The sequence below is a fragment of the Solenopsis invicta genome, chromosome 3 (genome assembly GCF_016802725.1).
Source record: "Solenopsis invicta isolate M01_SB chromosome 3, UNIL_Sinv_3.0, whole genome shotgun sequence".
Lineage (NCBI taxonomy): Eukaryota > Metazoa > Arthropoda > Insecta > Hymenoptera > Formicidae > Solenopsis > Solenopsis invicta.
Genome location: NC_052666.1, coordinates 5,243,260 through 5,262,374, shown reverse-complemented (window position 1 = coordinate 5,262,374; position 19,115 = coordinate 5,243,260). Strand labels below are relative to the sequence as shown.

The window sequence follows — 19,115 nt, the reverse complement described above, 5'->3', positions numbered from 1 at the left end:
ATAAAATTATTTCTTGAATATTTAGAATAAATAATAATTATCTTGATAAAGTCACTATACAATTTTTAACAAATATTGATAAACATGCATTTGCAACATTTTTCTAATAAATTGTATTGATGTAAATTGTATTAACCAATATTTTTATTTTAAATTGCCGCGTTTTGACTTATGGCTTTAACCAATCGTTCGACACTCTTATAACAACATAACCAATAATATCCAGTCGACTGCTTCATATCGTCGAGTGAACACGTGTTGTGTGATCGTAACGTAAACACGTGTTTCTTCGAGTAATTTTAACGCATCGAATGAGTGTAGTGATTAGAGTAGTAATTAATAAAGTTGATCGATCGGTTCGTCGCGTAGTTCCGCGTTTATCGATCAAGTGCAGAGTAAATAGTGTAAATGTGGTAAAATATGAAACAACTTCGAGGGATAGATATGGATAAAGGACAAATTTAAATTGAACTGTCGCATCGTGGAAACAATAAGCTGATTGCCGTGTGCGTGAGTGAACGTGCTTAAACTTGTTTAAAGCCCCCTTCTACCCCGTTTCTCTCTCTCTCTCCTTTCCTTTTTGTGCGTTTTAAAAGTGCTACTTTTAACTTGCAAGTGCACATTTAAGTAATCTAATTTGCATTAAATTTTATTATTCTCGGGCGTACATTTATTATAATAATGTAAACTTACTTGAAGATTTTACGGTCATTCCGATATTTGACGGTCGGATGACAGATCGAAATTTGACAAGTTGTAGCACAAAATGTAGCATAATTAAAGTGACAGAGAGAGAGAGAGAGAGAGAGAGAGAGAGAGAGAAAGAGAGAGAGAAAGTTTAAATAGAAATGTGCTGTCCATGTACTTTTGTCAGTCATTTGAGCGCAGGAGGTGCCCCACGGAAACACTCACGTGTAACAGTGAGTCGCGTCGCCCCTGTCTACCACTTGTACCTGACCCGTCATACGCTAACTAATTCTTATTGTAACTTGAAAACTAAGCTCTGGACAAATTTTTGCGAAAGGAAAAATCGTCTCAGAATTCGATTACGAATATGCCAGCTTCGGGACCAATAGGTCATTTTGAATCACCCTGTATATATATATATATATATATATGTATATATAAATGTGCACAATTTAATTGTTAACCTTGAGCTTTGTATCGCGAGTCTGCGGATTTTTTTTGTATTATCAAATTGTGTTCCTTAACAGCTCTAATCTGTAATAAATTACTTTTACATAGAATTAATCCTTTATATATATATATATATATTTATCTTTCATATTTTCTTTCAATAAATCAATGACTGATTATAAGGAATTTAATTAATTTCTCCACCTCACTCATCATCTCTTGCTCTATTAAGCCAAGCACTAGGTCCGATCCCGAGGTAAAGCAATTAAATTTGCTGCCTCAAAACAGGACCGAGGGACGCGAAACACCCTGAATGTTTGTCATTGGGCCCCCCGCTGTGGACCCATTGACCCATATATTCTGGGTTGTCAACGCGGCCCTGCCTGTGCCTCGTGGGCACATTCTCAAGTTGTTACGTCCCTCCTTTCTCCCTCCATGTCTTACCTATCCTACTTCAACTCTGGACGTAACACTTCGTTAATTTCACGAAAAGATGACAGTTTTTTATTTTCTATAGTAAGTCGGAATAAAGATAAAACTGTTGTGCGTTCATCATCTGTCCATCTGATCTTATGAGTCCTTTTTTCTTGTAGGACCAGAAGGAGATACTAAAATAATAATAAAATTATGTTAATCTAATGTATTTACTATGAAATATATTATTGAGCAACATACTTTGTAGCGCAAATGTCACAACACAATGCTGCTTAGATAAATTTCGCAACATTCAGCTTGCATAGGCGAAACATCGCATTCGCGCGTGTCTACATGTCGCCAAGCAGCGGCGCGTTCCGCTCATTGGCCGGTTGTGAATTGGCGCGAGCCGTGTATCACTGCGCGCGGGTTAGAAGGAGATAGCAGCAGGCGAGGGAACTGGTCCTTCGAGCCGGATACAGCAGAAATCCGTCTCTTCACCGGCATCACGACAGCTCGGCAACGTGCAGACAAGCACCTCGAACTCGCAAAAGCAAGCACATCGCCGAAGAGGCCAAGCAGAACGGCTTTCAGGGCGGCCTTCAGGGTAACGTTTGAGTGACAGCAGCAGTGCCAGCATCACAACAGCACGGCTACACGCCACGCGAACGAGGTATCCCGCCATCATTAGGCGGAGTTCATTCGCTGCAACAGACATCTCGCAGTCCTGAACGATTTTCAAGCGGCACACCGCGGAACATTCGGTGCGACAGCAGCAGGCGAGGGGACGATCGACAACAGCACGATTGCGCGCCAGGGCAAGGAAGGTATCCCGCCATTACTACGCGGAGCTTCTATATCGAGACACACTACGCCATCTTGGGCGAAACTTCTATTTTCGAGGACGGTATCCTGTGACCATCGCAGAGCGTCCGACTGACGAGAAAGCGTTCCGACATCCAAAGGACACCTAACCTTAAACTACATACACGGTCGCCGACAGGCGAACGAACGAGCGGCATCACCAGGAGGCCGCGCCAGCAGCACGGTGTCGCGATCGCAGCTCCAGAGGTGTGCACATGCGCAGATAAATCCCTGAGGCCAGGACCAACGGAGGATCATTCGGACGGCAGCGACACTGCGAGTTTCTCTACAAGCACCGCCGCGTACAGTCCCGGTAAGGGAAACTTATTACTTGTCAGTACCAATCAATTTCATTTGTCACTGTTATTTCATTAGTATCGGTTAAATCTCAATCTGCCGCGGACACCTTGTCAAAACTATTTTCAAGTTTACGTGTCATAAACAATTAAGCCCATTCAAGCCTCTGTTGCCGAACATAGCCTTAAGGTTAATTCACAATGTCCAATCCGGATATCGCTTCACTAAAAAGGCAACGATCGACGGTTAAAAGTTCGTGTACACGGATCAAAACATAGGTCGACGAAGTCACGGTTCTCACTCCGGCCGTTGCAGCTCAACTCGAGGAGCGTAGACTAAAATTAAATGAACATTGCTCACAATATAATAACCTTCAATCTCAGATCGAATCGCTCGACGAGACTGAGAGCAACGACCGAATAACCTTTGAAGAAACATAATATTCCCTCTGTGCAAAAATACGCGAACTTCTTAATCCGACATTAGCCTTTCGTGCACCACCGACATCACCGTCTATTCGAATGCGTCAAATCGTTCAGAAGGCCATATCTCTGTTCGACTGCCCAAGTTGAATCTTCCTTCATTTTCCGGAAAATATGATGAATGGTTTCCTTTTTTCGATTCATTTAATTCAATCATTCATTCAAATGCCTCTTTGAGTAATGTGCAAAAATTGCAATATTTAAAATCGTCAGTCACAGGTGACGCCAGCAGTGTAATAAGTTCATTAGAAATCTCTGACTTAAATTATAACGTGGCCTGGGATATCTTAAGAGAACGATATGACAACAAAAGAATTTTTATTGACACACACATTAAAGCACTAATGGAGTTGCCGCGTATTTCAAAAGAGGATTCAACCGAACTGCGTCGTATTGCAGACGGGGCAGTCCGACATGTGCAGGCGCTTAAAAGGATGCTAAAGTGACCGGCGAACTCAATCGAGGTCGGTCTAGACTCTAATGGTCCTGCGACATCTGCGGCCCTCCGTGGAACTAAATGCGACATCTGCGGATCTCTGCAGAACTAAAAATGATAAATATCGATAATACCAACATTTTTATCGACATTTATGATATAAGCGTCGTTTCTCTTCTATTTTCACATGAGCTCTATTAGACAGATACTCTATTTCTTTTTGTTACATAACAAAAAGAGAAGAAAAGAAGTACAATGAAGTACAGCGTTTTATAAAAATTATATACGTATGATAAACATTTATAGTATTGTGTCATAATTAGCTAGTTCAAACGCCTCCGATATTTGGTTATAACTATTTACAGCACAATGTACAGCATTTTGTTATAACAAGCCAGCTCACAAAACGCCTCTGGCAATAATCAAAAATTGTTTATAACTATCCACAGCACGATTTACAGCTGTGGCATTTTGTTATAACAAGCCAGCTCACAAAACGACTCTGGCAATAATCAAAATTTGTTTATAACTATCCAGAGCACGATTTACAGCTGTGGCATTTTGTTATAACAAGCCAGCTCACAAAACGCCTCTGGCAGTAATTACAAATGTAATTATAATTAGAACGGTTTACCGGTCTATGGAGAAAGAAACCTTTTGATATTCCATTATAGGTTTCTTACATAACGTAGTTTGTCTTCACAGACGATACGGCGGCTTCCCGTTGTCCTCTGCTGCCGCTACCGTTGTCGTAGTCGTTCACTAGCTATTATCACCAGCACTAACGACGACGATAACGGCGACAACGACGAAGACGACGTTGCCGTTACTGTTGTCGTGGTCGTTCACTATTCTCACTATCACTGACGACGACAACGACGACGACGACGACGATGTCGCCGTCGCCGCTGCCGCTACCGTTGTCGTCGTCGTTCACTATTATCACAAGCACTAACGACGACGACCGACGACGACGATGACGACGACGACGCGACGGCAACGGCGACGGCGACGGCGTACATGACGATGCACGATCGACGGCGACGGCGGCGGCGGCGACGCTGCCGCAACCGTTGTCGTGGTCGTTCACTATTCTCACTATCACTGACGACGACAACGACGACAACAACGACGACGACGACGACGTCGGCGTCGCCGCTGCCGCTACCGTTGTCGTCGTCGTTCACTGCTATTATCACCAACACTAACGACGACGACGACGACGACGAGGACGACGTTGCCGTACCGACGACCGACGACCGACGACCGACGACCGACGACGACGACCGACGACCGACGACCGACGACCGACGACCGACGACCGACGACCGACGACCGACGACGACGACCGACGACCGACGACCGACGACCGACGACCGACGACCGACGACCGACGACCGACGACCGACGACCGACGACGGACGACGACGACGCTGCTGCTGCCGCTACCGTTGTCGTGGTCGTCCACTATTGTGTTACGAACTAACGACTGCCTCTACATTATAACCTCAAACTATTGCGCGGGAACAATACGGTGAATGCGAGTGATCACGAGTGACAACGCGTCACGATGGAGAAGTGAAAGAAACAAGAAAGACAGGAAAGAGACAGAGATAGACAGAGAGAGAGAGAGAGAGAGACGATGTGCAGGAGTACGCGCGGAGTAAATTATCTTAACCTACAAGCCGTACCATGCAACGATAACAACTGTATTGTCTGAACGTTTATTTCACTGCGGGTTACTCATGAAGACTCAGACGTACGTGTAAAAAGAACTCTACCCGCGACAAACGGCATGAAGCACACCGCAAAGATGCCATCAGATGCTATACTACTAGAGTGGCAGTACACGCTCGCGCGTTGCGGCAGTAGGATTGTAATTTTTATACAAATTGTAGTACAATTCAGACATTCTTGAGAAAATAGTAAAATACTTTTAGCACCTATAGCGTACCTATACCGTTACGAAAGAAGACGTGTCAAGTTGGGCATGTAGCTCTATAGTAAAATGCGTGGCTTATACGTCGAAAGTTTCCAGGTTTGATCCCCAGGACATTTTTTTTTTTTTTCTAAATCTAGTATTGAAAAAAATAAATTAAAAAATGCTGTTCTATTATTAATTAAATTGAAATTGGACACAAAACATGTGTAAAAATTGTAACACTTATTTCGACGTTCAAACACTCATTGTTAATTTTCATGGCAAATACATTTTTCGTGTATTTGAAAAATTTTAATTCGATTGATAATAGAAAAGCATTTTTTAATTTTCTAATATTTTTTTTTAATGACGAACTTAGTGTTAAATGATGAAAAATAGTTTAAAAAATATACGTTACATAACAATTTTAAAAAATCCTACTAACTTTTATATAATTCTACATACATTATAAATAATTGTATTTACGGATATATCAAAAATAATGTTTTTTACAATTATTCATATATATATAAATTGGTGAAGAATGTGACAAATGAAATCACAGATATCGTAAAAATTGTAAAAAAAAATTATTCTTTATACATACGTACATATAATTATTTATAATGTACGTAGAATTATATAAAAGTTAGTGGAATTTTTTAAAATTGTTACATGTATTTTTTAAACTATTTTTAATTATTTAACACTAAGTAAGTCATTATAAAAAAATATTAGAAAATTTAAAAATGCTCTTCTATTACCAATCGAATTAAAATTTAAAGAGCATGAAAGATGTATTTGTCATGAAAATTTACAATGAGTGTTTGAACGTCAAAAGAAGTGTTACACTTTTTAAATATGTTCTGTGTCCAATTAATAAAAAAAGAGCATTTTTTAATTTCTTTATTTTTTTCAATACTAAATTGTAATATATTTCATACTGCAATATTCTTACAATGGTAATTTTGAAAGAATTAAGCTTTTTTGTAAACATGTAAATGGATTATATTTATAAGTGTTTCATCCATAACGCAACTATATTTTTTTTCAATTTTTTTCTAATTTTATAAATGTATCATGATATAAAATTGATATATATCGTCATAGTTTTGTCAAAATACTATTTTGAAATTACATCGGCAGTTATCAATGCTTTACAAAAGGTTAATACTTTTACATCTATTTTTCTAAATGTATCTACATAATTGCTGATTAAAATTGTTATGCAAGATTTTATTGTCACATAATATAATAACTGTTGTCCTATCGAGATTTTCCTACTAATATATGTAATATATGTAGTATATGTTATATATATATATATATATATATATATATATATATATATATATATATATATATATATAAGTAAAGAACGTATATAGAATAATACGTCGCGTGCACGCGCGTTGCAACTCTGATCCGCGACACGAAAATCTGAAATCGTTTCGCTAAGCTGTGCAGTGTTGCCGGCTTGTGCAGTGTTGCCGGCTTGTAATGAGAGAAATCAAGAACGCTCGAGACAGAAGAGGATAGGTCGAGAAGAATAGACTGCTTGAGAAAGAAAAAGACAGTAGAACTCCTCACGCATCTTTCTTACTTGACGCTGGGTCGAGAGAGAAAGTATGATGTGACGTAAACTTATGACAACTGCGGTGTCGTCGCCGTTACGGATGTCGATCGAGTACACGTGTATTGGTCGACGATAGTTAGCGTGCACGGAGCGCCGTTCTAGGCGCTTTGTTACATCCTATTAGGGTTTTTCTACTAAAAAATATTCTCGTTTTTGTTGGCGATGGGACAAAAATTTTGCAATATTGCGAGGACTCGGCGATCCCTAATCAAAAATTTCATGATTATGTAGTATTCATTCGTAAATTTACTACATACAGTAAAACCATAGAACCGGCTATTTAGAAATTCTCGAGAAAATAATAAAATATTTCTAGCACCTATAGTAACATTACGAAGAAGAATTACTAGTTAGCATGCATGGAAAAACGTTGACTACCCAAGCAGAACAAGCAGTCTTCACGACATCAAAATGATGTCAAAGTGACTACATAATGATCATTAAAAGTCACTTTTCAATCAATTACGATTCATTTTAATGTCATTTTGACACAATTGTGTCAAATTAGTATGACATAAAAATTATTTTTACAACTTATATATATAACAATTTTTAAAAAATATTAGTAAGTTTATAAATGCTCTTTTATTATCAATTCAATTCAATTTTCTCAAGAATACAAAAGATACAGTCGCCATGAAAATTTACAATGAGGAACGTCAAAAAAAAGTGTTAAAATTGTGACATATTTTTTGTGTCCAAATTCAAGTTAATATAATTGTAGAGAAGCATTTTTGAATTTATTGATTTTTTTTTAATACTACACTTTACAAAAAAAAAATCTCGTTCCGAGGAATCGAACCTGAAACCTTCAGCATAACAGTCAAGAATCATGGACATCCAGCCAGAGAGGTCCGTTTACAATTCTTCTTCCGTATTGATACTATAGCTGCTGAAAGTATTTTATCATTTTCTCAAGAATGCTTGAATGGTCGGTTATACACATGTGTAATAATAATAATAATGTATCTGTATTGAAAATATTTATTCATAAAATAAAAATATTTACTCATCAAAGTCGATAGAAATAAAAACTATGTATACATGAGTTTCTTTTGGCAATAAATGTAATAAAGCTGATGTCTTTTTAGGCACACAAGTCTGAAAAGATATAAGCTTTATTATATTTATTGTCAAACGAAACTTATTTATACATAGTTTTTATTTCTATCGACTTTGATGAGTTCTTTTTAATATATCTTTTTCAAAGTTGACATACTTTTAAAAAATATTTATAAGATAAGAAATATAGATATGTACAAGAGTAATGTTATGTAAATTTTAAAAATTTAAGAGCCTCCCGGTGCTCGCAAAATTCTTATACATAATTATAATTTTTATTATTATTAATAAATCGGAGATATCGCGTGTGTACGTTGTCACAAGCGCAATACATGAGCGGTGCTAAATATAGACGCGCGCACGATTCCGCGAGCGCGACAATTCAGCGAAGAAGAGACGTGTTTGTTGGCCCAACGGGCGCGCGGCCGCGGGGGAACCCGTGCCTAACTCCGATGCCGTACGCTCCGGTAGAAATGAAGTCCCTGAGCGCTGGCGCTCGGCTGCCGCACACACGCGAAACCGCACACGTACGTGTCTCGTGGCAGCGCGACGGAGATCGAGGAGCGGGCAGAAAGTGATGGGAGTCGCTACGGTCGTGCATCCTCCTCGATTGACGCTGGATCGAGAGAGAAAGCATTTTACGACGTGAATACATGGGCAAACTCGGTGTCTTCTGCCTGCGCTATGCGAGCGATATATTATTTGGTTGGGCGTTGTTTCAATTTTTAATTGCATAAAGAAATTTTTTTATGCAATTAAAAATTAAAGTTATTTGGATACGAAGATTCGTTTGAAAAATAATGTAAATAGAAATACGATTTTTAATAATTTATTAAAATTATGTCACCACGGCAATATAGCTTCAATTCATAGGACTATTATTTTATGTTGAGACATAATTTTTATTAATTAATAGAACTCGTAAATCTCTTTACACACTTACTTTTTAAAATAATCTGTATTAGAAAATAATTTAAATTCGATTAATTTATAGAAATATTAACATTATGTATGATAAGCTAGTTTACTCTGTAATTGGTGTAAAATAATATTCTGAGAAGTGACAGACTTCTTCATATTTCGACGTTACAAATGACTGTAGTGAGAAAGAAAGAAAACTGTAGTAAGAAATTTAAGAAAAATTAGAATCTGATGTTCATCGGGTCCACTTTCAGAGTATTGTTTTACGCCAATTACAAAGTAAACTAGCTTGACAGATAATGTTAAGATTTCTATAAATTTAGCGAATTAAAATTATTTTTTAATACAGATTATTTTAAAAAATAATTATGTAAAGAGATTTACGAGTTTCATTAATTAATTAAAATAATGTCTCGACATAAAGTAACAGTCCCATGAATTGAAACTATATTGCCGTGATGACATAATTTTCATCAATTATTTTGAATCGTAATTCTATTTAAATTAATTTTCAAACAAATCAAGTGCAATTTTCACATGCTAGACCCTTTAAAAATGCTCTTCTATTATCAATTGAATTAAAATTGCTCAAGAACAACAAAGATATATTTACCATTAAAATTTATAATGAGTGTTTTAAGAACGTCAAAATAAGTGTTAAAATTTTTACATATCTTTTGTGTTCAATTTTTATTTAATTAATAATAGAAGAGCATTTTTGAATGTTTTTATTTTTTTTACAAAATTAGAATGGGCCCCACCAGCGCCCATTCTCGTGAGACGCAACCAATATCTTTCTTCGTCTCTCCGATATTCGAATTTATCAATACTTTTTTATAGCCAGCCTACAGTAAACGCCTCTGATATTTCTTTTTAACTGGACTACAAGTATGTCTTTGAAAGTGTCTTCTCTCATACCAGCTCACAATAAATACCTCTGGCAAAAGGTACTTTCCGATTTTCATAATTTTTTTTGTGAATACAATGAGACAAATTTATTAGTTGGGAAAAGGCATTAATTTATTATTCTCTATAATTTTGACAAAATGTTGTCTCATACATTTTACGTCCTTGGAATATTTTTGATTCGAAGGATTGCCTCCTAAAGCTACAGTTGTGGCGAAAGCAGCAGCATAAATTCCACAACTTGTGCCATCAGGTTGAGATTGTACCTTTTCATATACAATATCATTTTGGCATATTTTTGGGTAACGAAAATGTATATAAATTTTTTCGTCAGCAATCAACTTATCGTATGAACAGCCAGGTAAACTGTCATACACGTAAAGTTTGTTACCATCGAAAAATATACATCGCCAATGATCGCTACAATTTCCTCCGATTATTTGTAAGCTTTTATCGCTTTTACTCGCTTCAATCAAATCGGGGTAAGCAATATATAGCACATTTTGCGTTTCGTATTGAGATGTTTCTCTTACAACGCGTAAAAATTGTGCTAACGATGCATCATCTAATCTGTTATATATAGGCAAGACATTTCTTTTTATATCCGAGATGGGAGGAATATCTTCATCCAGATACTTTTTCAAACTTGCTACCTGTTTGTCAGATAGGCGTTGCTTTTCGATTGTATTAACAATGATGCAATCATTATCTTGCTCCATATTTTGAGCAACTGCGGCAGCATTTATAGATGCTTTTGAAGGAAAAATGTAACACTTCAATATCTTTTTTATTGCGTTTTGCCTAACATTTTTTGCTCGAATATTTCTATTTTTAAATGCTGTTTCTTGCGCTTCTACAATATAATTTGGAATTCTGATAGGCATATGTCTATTATGGCGACTATCCAAAATTTCTGCAAGCATGCATTCATTATAAAAGCGCAATAAGGCAGGTAACATTTTATTATTCCAAAAAGCGATGTCTTTACTCACATGCGTTATTTTTATGCTTTTCGGTGTCCATAAAGCGAAAATACAATATTCTCGCAGCGTTATGTTCAATTGACCTTGAATTTGAAAATAAAATCGGTGATTCCGATTCATTTCATGAGAATTCTTTTTATCAAATATGCACCTTCAAAGCAGGTAGCGTCTCTACGGCTTCTACCGCTGTTAAATGTTCAGCTGTGTGAGGGCATTTAATTTCTGTAAGACCATTTTTGTCTACAAGACCGTCAGGAGAAGCATCAAGGCATGGATTTGCATAATCAATGAATAATCCGCAAGGTTGTACATCTTTGTTTAATTTGGCAGCTAAATCTTTTATCGCTACTTTTTCTTGTTCACGATCATATCTCATGGCTGCGGTATCAACGGACGGAGGATACAAAATATTCTTCACCGTCGTTGCGCAAGTTGTCGGTCTCAATTTGCATACGTTTCCGAAATTTGAGGCTGTCAATCTTTCACGTCTGAGTGCTAACCATAGCTCAGATTCACTCTGTTCTGTTGTATTTCGTTCTATTTGCTTCCAGTTCTTTCCATCTTCCGACAACTTTTCTAAATGTTTTTGTCGAAATTGTTCGAATACATCATCTGGAAGATCTGGTTTTTCTGACTTAGGACCATAATGACGATCTGTCCCTGAGTCTCGTTTAAATTTCCTTTTCCTTCCATTTATTTCTCGAGATTCTTTGGTTCTTGCAATTTTTACTTGCCGTTGCTTTTCCAAGTTCTCGACAATAGGAGGAACAGCTTTATTCATACTTTGGTGCAATTCTGTGTGAACTTGCTGCGTATTAGATTGTAGAACTGCTGCAGCAAATCTAACATTATAAGAATCGCGTGCGCCACAAAATATACGCTTTCCGCCAAATACTTTGCAAACGTTCGAAAAGTACGCTTCTGCGTTATTATTAACATCTATTAGCAAGCTATCGGAATAAACACTCAGATATCTAATTGCATCCTCTATTTTTGGATAGAGACCGTGCAATTTCAGAAACGGAACATGATTTTGTTCTGTTTTACAGTCATTTTTGCAGTTACGACCACGTTCCTTACATCTTTTATGTTCACCGAACACATGGCTGGGAATGTTCAAGATATCGAATCGCAATTCCCTTGCCCTATCATTTTCGGCTTGCTCTTCATTTTTGCGTAAAGAAACTGCTTGTATTACGTCGTTACATATGTTTAAAATGTTATTTTTTACTACATTTCTTATTTCGACAAAACCACGCTTTCTTTGCGTTTTTGGTTGAGTAGTTGCAGCTACGTTTTCTAACTTTTTACGCAAATTACGATGCAAATGATTTTTGCATTCCACTTTTTTTACCATTACCTGCTGTTCGCGATATGGATCATTGTCTCTAATACATTGATATACATTACTGTCACCGTCAGCGATAACTGTTCTGTATATCAATCCATGCTGTTCAATGCTGCACTTGAAACCCTCTGCAATGGTCTCGCTTTCCATACGTGTGGAACTTGCATTGCGATCAAAATTTTTGTAGCATTTATGAGCTTTCGGTTCACAACCGTTTCGCTCTGCTACATCGCATATCGCGCAATATTTATTGCGGATACTAATGAAGAGAACTTTCTTTGTGCGGTAACCAATTATTGCACCAACACCGAAAAGTAAATCGTAACTTTTGCCATACGATCTCTTCATCCAACTACCATCTGCTACAACAGTTATGTACGGATGGCCATTAATAATTTCATTTCTGTCTATGGCAAACTGTTTTTCAGTCTTGCCTACCATTTCCATATTATTCATGACAGTTTTCATGAAATTATCGTGTACTTTGTCACGATATTTTGTGTAAGTTACTTCAGACATGCAACGAATATTCATGCCTGCGCATATCTCTTCCAGCGTGGAATAGCCAATTCCTGCTGTAATAGTTGAAGCCACAGCAGCTGTGTTAATATCTAATACCTCTAGTTCTGTGGATTCTGACCAGATGGCAGCTGTATAATGGCACATTGTGCATTTGAAAATTAATTGCGTACGTAACCCACGGCAATGAGTCGTTTCGACTCTCCAATCTTTAAATTGGCAGTCGATGCCTCGCGCATGATTTTCAAATACTCTGTGCAACTCTTTAAACAAAAACGATAGGTCCACAATGCGACGACCTTCAGGTATATTATCATGCATATCTACATCTACAATACCGTCATCAATAACAAGCGTTTCGATATCTTCGCAATTGTCGACCTCTTTATACATACCTTTGTTTATTAGCGTACCCAAGGTATGATCATTTGTCAGCTCTGAATCCATCGCGTCAGTATGTAATTCCACTTCGGAATTTGGAAAATTGCACGCGATAGATTCATGAGCATCAATAGTATCATACACTTTTGTGCCCACTGTCTCCAGCGCTCTCAACATTCTACGTCTGTAAAAAGATATAAATGCGTTAGAAAATATTTTCAGTACAAAAATTTATAATTTGTTGTGTTGAACGTTTTACATAATCCTGAAAAAATTGAATCTCTGCAAAGATAGAACAGTTCTGTGTTTATCTAGTTTTTAATTTCATTGTTATTTAATATTACCTCACTAATAATAATATTTAATAATAGAAATATTTCAGAAAAACGATCATGTTGAAATTGACACTTCTTACAATTATTTAAAACTAAATTAGCCAGCTTACGAAAAACGACTCTCAGCAATCACTTACAACTAGCCAGTCCACGATAAATGCCCCTGGCAAGAAATTAAAAAGTCAGTCCACGATAAACGTCTCTGACAGTATATTAAAACTGGCCAGTTCACGACAATGACCCTGGCAAAAAAATTAGCAAGTCAGCCCACGATAAACGCCTGTGATGTTTGGTTATAACTATCCATAGCACGATTTATAGCTGTGGCATTTTGTTGTAACTAGCCAGCCCACGTTAAACGACTCTGGCAATTTCAACTAACCAGCCCACGTAAAACGACTCTGGTAATTGATTTAAACATGTGTCAAAATAAACATGGTCAGAATACATTATTCGCTAATACAATTCAAAGTAGTAATTACGTAAAAGTAGTATTCAAGTAGTATTCAAAGTATTATAATATTTATATGTATATAAATAATTTATACATAAAATCAAAATAGAAAAGAACTGTATCTTTCAATTCAGAGATTTATTTTTTCCAGATTATTAATTAGGAATAACTTATGCATTTGTATCTCACGAACAATGTTATAGTCAAGCAAATTTTTATGAAATCGTGATATATGTAATATGTATCTTTTATAAGTGCTACTTTTAAATATAATTATAATTTTTTTCTACAGTATAATTTCGTTGATCATTGTACATATAAAAGTATTATGCTACAAGTATTGAAAAATGAATACTTTATGAGATATCTTTTATACTGTAACGATCTGACTTTTTCCGCGCACGGGGCGGCGTGAGTTCGGCGGACTAGGACGCGGATTGAGGTCGCCAAGAGAACTAGACAGTTTGTTGTGTGGAACGAAAGCAGCGAATTTATTTCGCGTAACGTATGGTACAATATATAATAGTGTAGCGTTTTAGCTACGACGCGCGGACGGACGGATGGCGGTGACGCTCGGACGGACGTAACACAACTTAGATATTACGCGCGGACGGACAGACGGAAATCGGAGCGCGCGGACGGACGAACGGTATTTACACGCGAGCTTCGTGGCGGTATTGTACACGGATCTATTTACAATGTTTTGCGGGATTTCCGAGCCGAGATTCTCGGAACTCGGAATCCTTGTTGACGCGCGGGTACCGTGGCCTTGCCGAAGGCCGCGGCCACGGCCGTAGACGACGCGCGCGGTACAGCTGTACGGGGTCCCGATTCCGGCGCGAGACGGTTAATACCGCGATGTTCGGCGGTGGTGATCGACTCACGCCAAGAGCTCTTGGTAGAGGCGCAGAACTCCACACCCCAGGTCGTGAGTCGATACCTAGACGGGACGGCGGATCGGGAAGTGCCGACTACCAGGATCTCCTGTTGGAGCCCAAGATGGACTTGAGCCCGTGAACGGGCGGTCTAGGAAGGCGGATGGCTCGTGTCAAGATCGCTTGACGGAAGCTAAGGCGCTTAAGGGGATGCTTAACATGGTCCTTTTTTACCGACAAAACATGATTAATTTTCGGTCGTGCTTATCTTCTAATTGCATTTACGGATTTCAAAATCCTTCTCCACAATTAAAGTATAAACATTAATGTAACTCACAGCGCTCCACTTTATGCCAAAAACGTTAAATTAATATCTTTTTTATCTAATCTTAGCTGGCTCTGTAATCTAGAGCTGTCAACGGGTGTCTATATTCGCTTAATATAAATATTTGACGGCCTTTTCCTACAAAATGAGTGCACTATGAGGTGCAGATTAAATGCCGGAACAACGTAAAATTTTCGGAATTTGGTTTAGAAGTGTAATATAAAAGATTAGCCTGACCGAAAATTTGTGAGAATACGTACGTCCGATGCCGGTATCTCACAGCTGATCTGAGGCTATCACAGCAGAAGAAAGCAGACAATTAGTTGCCCTGTATTTTGGCAGATGGCAGTGTTCAAATCGGACGAAGCAATCGATCTGTTTATCGATCGATTGGATTGAATCTAAGCTAAGCGATAATAGGTTAGGTTTCCTGTCAAATACAACTCTGCAAGCAGATTATCTGCTTTAGCTTGAACTTCTTGGCATTCTGCGTTTCGAAATTCACTGTTAGTACTAGAAATCTATAGTTTCGTATACTGTAGACGTTACCTATAATATAATGTAGATTTACAATACTAACAGTGAATTTTGAAACGCAACCGTAATACAAAAATAAATAAAGGATAGACTTTTTTAGGGTTGATTATTTTGTAGGGTAGATTCGGAACAACAACTGCATGATCTCATACATTTCTCATAAATTTATTCATTTTTAGAATACAGATTTCACATGTCGAAGCTCAAACATTTTATACAGAACACTTATTAGAAAATGTTAATTTTTTAAATTCCCTCTTTATTTTTTTTAACCCGGCGTGAATGTGGTGGGGTATGACATACCCCACCTGTTGTTTTTATCGGTATATTTTTTTATTTGTCATTGCGACATTTTAGCAATTTCGAGTAGCTGGAGCTAAGGGAGTGTGGGAGGGGATAGTGACGTGGTCGCAGTGTTGCGTCAGCCTGCGCTCATGATACACGCGTGTAAACGTCTTTGGGGTTAGTCACACCCCGCCACATAGCTCGTGTGTGCATTTCGTGACAAAATTATTTAGTGCTTATTTCGCTTTCTCTGCTTAATATCGGCTTTTTTTAGCTAAAAATGGATGTGGAAAGTGATGAAAGGCGACTTAGGTCCATGCTGCATGAGGTATTAGAAAATTCTTCGGACGAATCAAGCTCGTCAGAAGTATCTGATAATTGTAGTGAACATAACCTCGAATCTGATACGGAACAGGAGATAAATGATGATCAAGTAGAAAGTGACAGTGATGGGGATTCAGACGACAATATCACACTTTCATCTCTGAGAACACGTCGCTCCTCTGTCCAAGTTCACGCACCTCATTACAAATGTAAAGATGGCCAAAAGTGGTACAAGCAAGCTCCACGAACAAATATACGAACTCGGGCTGAAAACATAATTAATGAGAAGCCTGGAGTGAAAGGAGCAGCAAAAGAGGCGAAAACTGAAGTTGAATGTTGGAAAATTTTTTTCACCGAGGAAATGAAGAATGTTATATTGATCCATACAAACGAAGAAATCTTGAGACGACAAGCAAATTGCAACGATCCTAAAAGGCTATATTACATGAAAGAAACAACAGCTTCAGAACTTGATGCGTTTATTGGGTTGCTATACATTGCTGGTCTAAATAAATCAAGCCGCCAGAATCTGAACGACTTATGGAGGACGGATGGAACAGGAGTCGATATATTTCGGACGACTATGTCATTGCAACGATTTTACTTTTTGCAAAATTACATTCGCTTTGATGACAAATCAATGAGGGAGGAGCGAAAGAAAACTGATAACTTGACTCATATAAGATGGCTGTTTGACCAATTTGTTCGGTGCCAACAATCCTATATAGCACATGAGTACATGACAATTGATGAGATGTTATTGGCGTTTAGAGGGCGATGCTCGTTTCGTGTGTACATACCAAGCAAACCTGCTAAGTATGGCATCAAAATTCAAGCACTTGTAAATGCTAAGTCTTTTTACATTTTTAATTTAGAAGTTTATGCAGGGAAGCAGCCTGCAGGGCCGTACGCTGTCAGTAACAGCGCTTTTGCTATAGTGGAAAGACTAATTCAGCCCATTTCAAAGTCGAATCGCAATTTAACTTTTGATAACTGGTTTACCAGTTACGAATTGATGATGCATCTATTAGCTGAGCATAGGCTGACTTCCACTGGAACAGTTCGCAAAAACAAAAGATGCATTCCACCTGTTTTTTTGAAGACCAGAAAAGAACCGGGAAGTTCAATGTTTTGTTTCCAGAAGGATATTTCTTTGGTCTCTTATGCCCCTAAAAATAATAAAGTGGTAATTGCAATGTCTACCCTTCACCACGATGATAGGATTGATGAAAGCACTGGAGACCAGAAAAAGCTGGAAATTATTACGTTCTACAACTCAACAAAAGCAGGAGTCGATGTTGTTGATGAGTTGAGCGCTTACGATGTTTCGCACAACAGCAAGCGCTGGCCAATGACAATCTTTTATGGAATACTGAATATGGCTGCTATCAATGCAAACATAATATTTCAAGAAAATGTAAACAAAAACACTACACGAACAGAATTTCTCCGTAATATGGCATTAAGTTTGGTGTATACGCATTTGCGACTACGAGTAGATAAAAAAAATATCCCCGTAAACATACGTCAGAAAATTTTTTCTCAAATCAATGAACCATTGCGCCCATTATTCCAAAATACTCCTGGACGTTATGTTAGATGTCTTGACTGTTCACGCCGCAAAGATCGAAAGACTAAATATGCATGTGCATGCTGTGAAAAAGCCATATGTTTGGATCATGCAATTTTTTCTTGCAAAGACTGTGCTAATTTCGATTCTAGTTCTTAAGATGTTTCTCAATGATATAATAAGATTTTATATGTTTAGTTTGTTCAAGATCTCATGTTGTTTATGTTTTTAGAGTTTTTTTAATTTAAGTAAAAACTTATTAATCTTAGTGGCTCTTCTAAATGAGCGTTTTGATTTTTGTAACCAAAAACCAGTGCCATTGCTATCTCAAGTAATTGTATTAAAATACAATTAATATTATTTGCTTGTTATTGAAATTGTTTCTTATATTATCCCCTTTTATAATATATTGCAGTTATTTGACGTGATTCTGGTGCATTTAAAATTTTACAGACACTATTGTGTTGGGGTATGTCACACCCCGCCACATACTCAAAGTAATCTTTTTCCACCACACTCACGCCGGGTTAAACGTGCACTATCAATTTTTCGCTCTGGACGCAGAACCTGTCGTCTATCTATGACATCCATTTTTCAAAAGAAATATATTCATTACACAAAATTAAAGAGTAAATGACAAAAGTATCATAAATTAAGTATCAGGCTATGCACCATTTATACATTTACAGATATGTACCGTAGAAATCTTACCATTTGAAAGTTCGCGGATCGTATAGAGTAACGCTATATACTTGGCACGAGAGATTATTGCATCTCATTACAATAAAAATCATTACGAATTGATTGATTCATAATGATTCATGCTCTTAGATTTCGTAGAATCTAAGAGCACGATTGATACATCAGCACATATGACAAGTGCACGCACACTTTGCGAGGATCCCACCGTGCGCATTACTTAGTAAATTCATACGAATGGCAAATTGAAAACCGAATATGGTGCATAGTCTGATACTACAGTTTTCATTTAAGATAACATAAAGTAAAATAAGAAAAGTATAAAGAAAGAAGCTATATTGCCTATAATTTTGTGAATTAATATAATTAAAGCAAGAAAAGTATGTTTTACGATATTAAAAAAA

The 19,115-nt window shown here is 37.5% G+C and overlaps 1 protein-coding gene across 1 annotated transcript; it reads left to right on the top strand.

The window, feature by feature from the left end:
- The first annotated feature begins 17,159 nt into the window (after positions 1 to 17,159).
- Positions 17,160 to 18,171, top strand: LOC120357288 (piggyBac transposable element-derived protein 4-like). Its single transcript, XM_039447448.1, has one exon. The coding sequence runs from the start codon at positions 17,182 to 17,184 to the stop codon at positions 18,169 to 18,171; it is 990 nt and encodes a 329-aa protein (XP_039303382.1). The 5' UTR covers positions 17,160 to 17,181.
- The last annotated feature ends 944 nt before the right edge of the window (positions 18,172 to 19,115 follow it).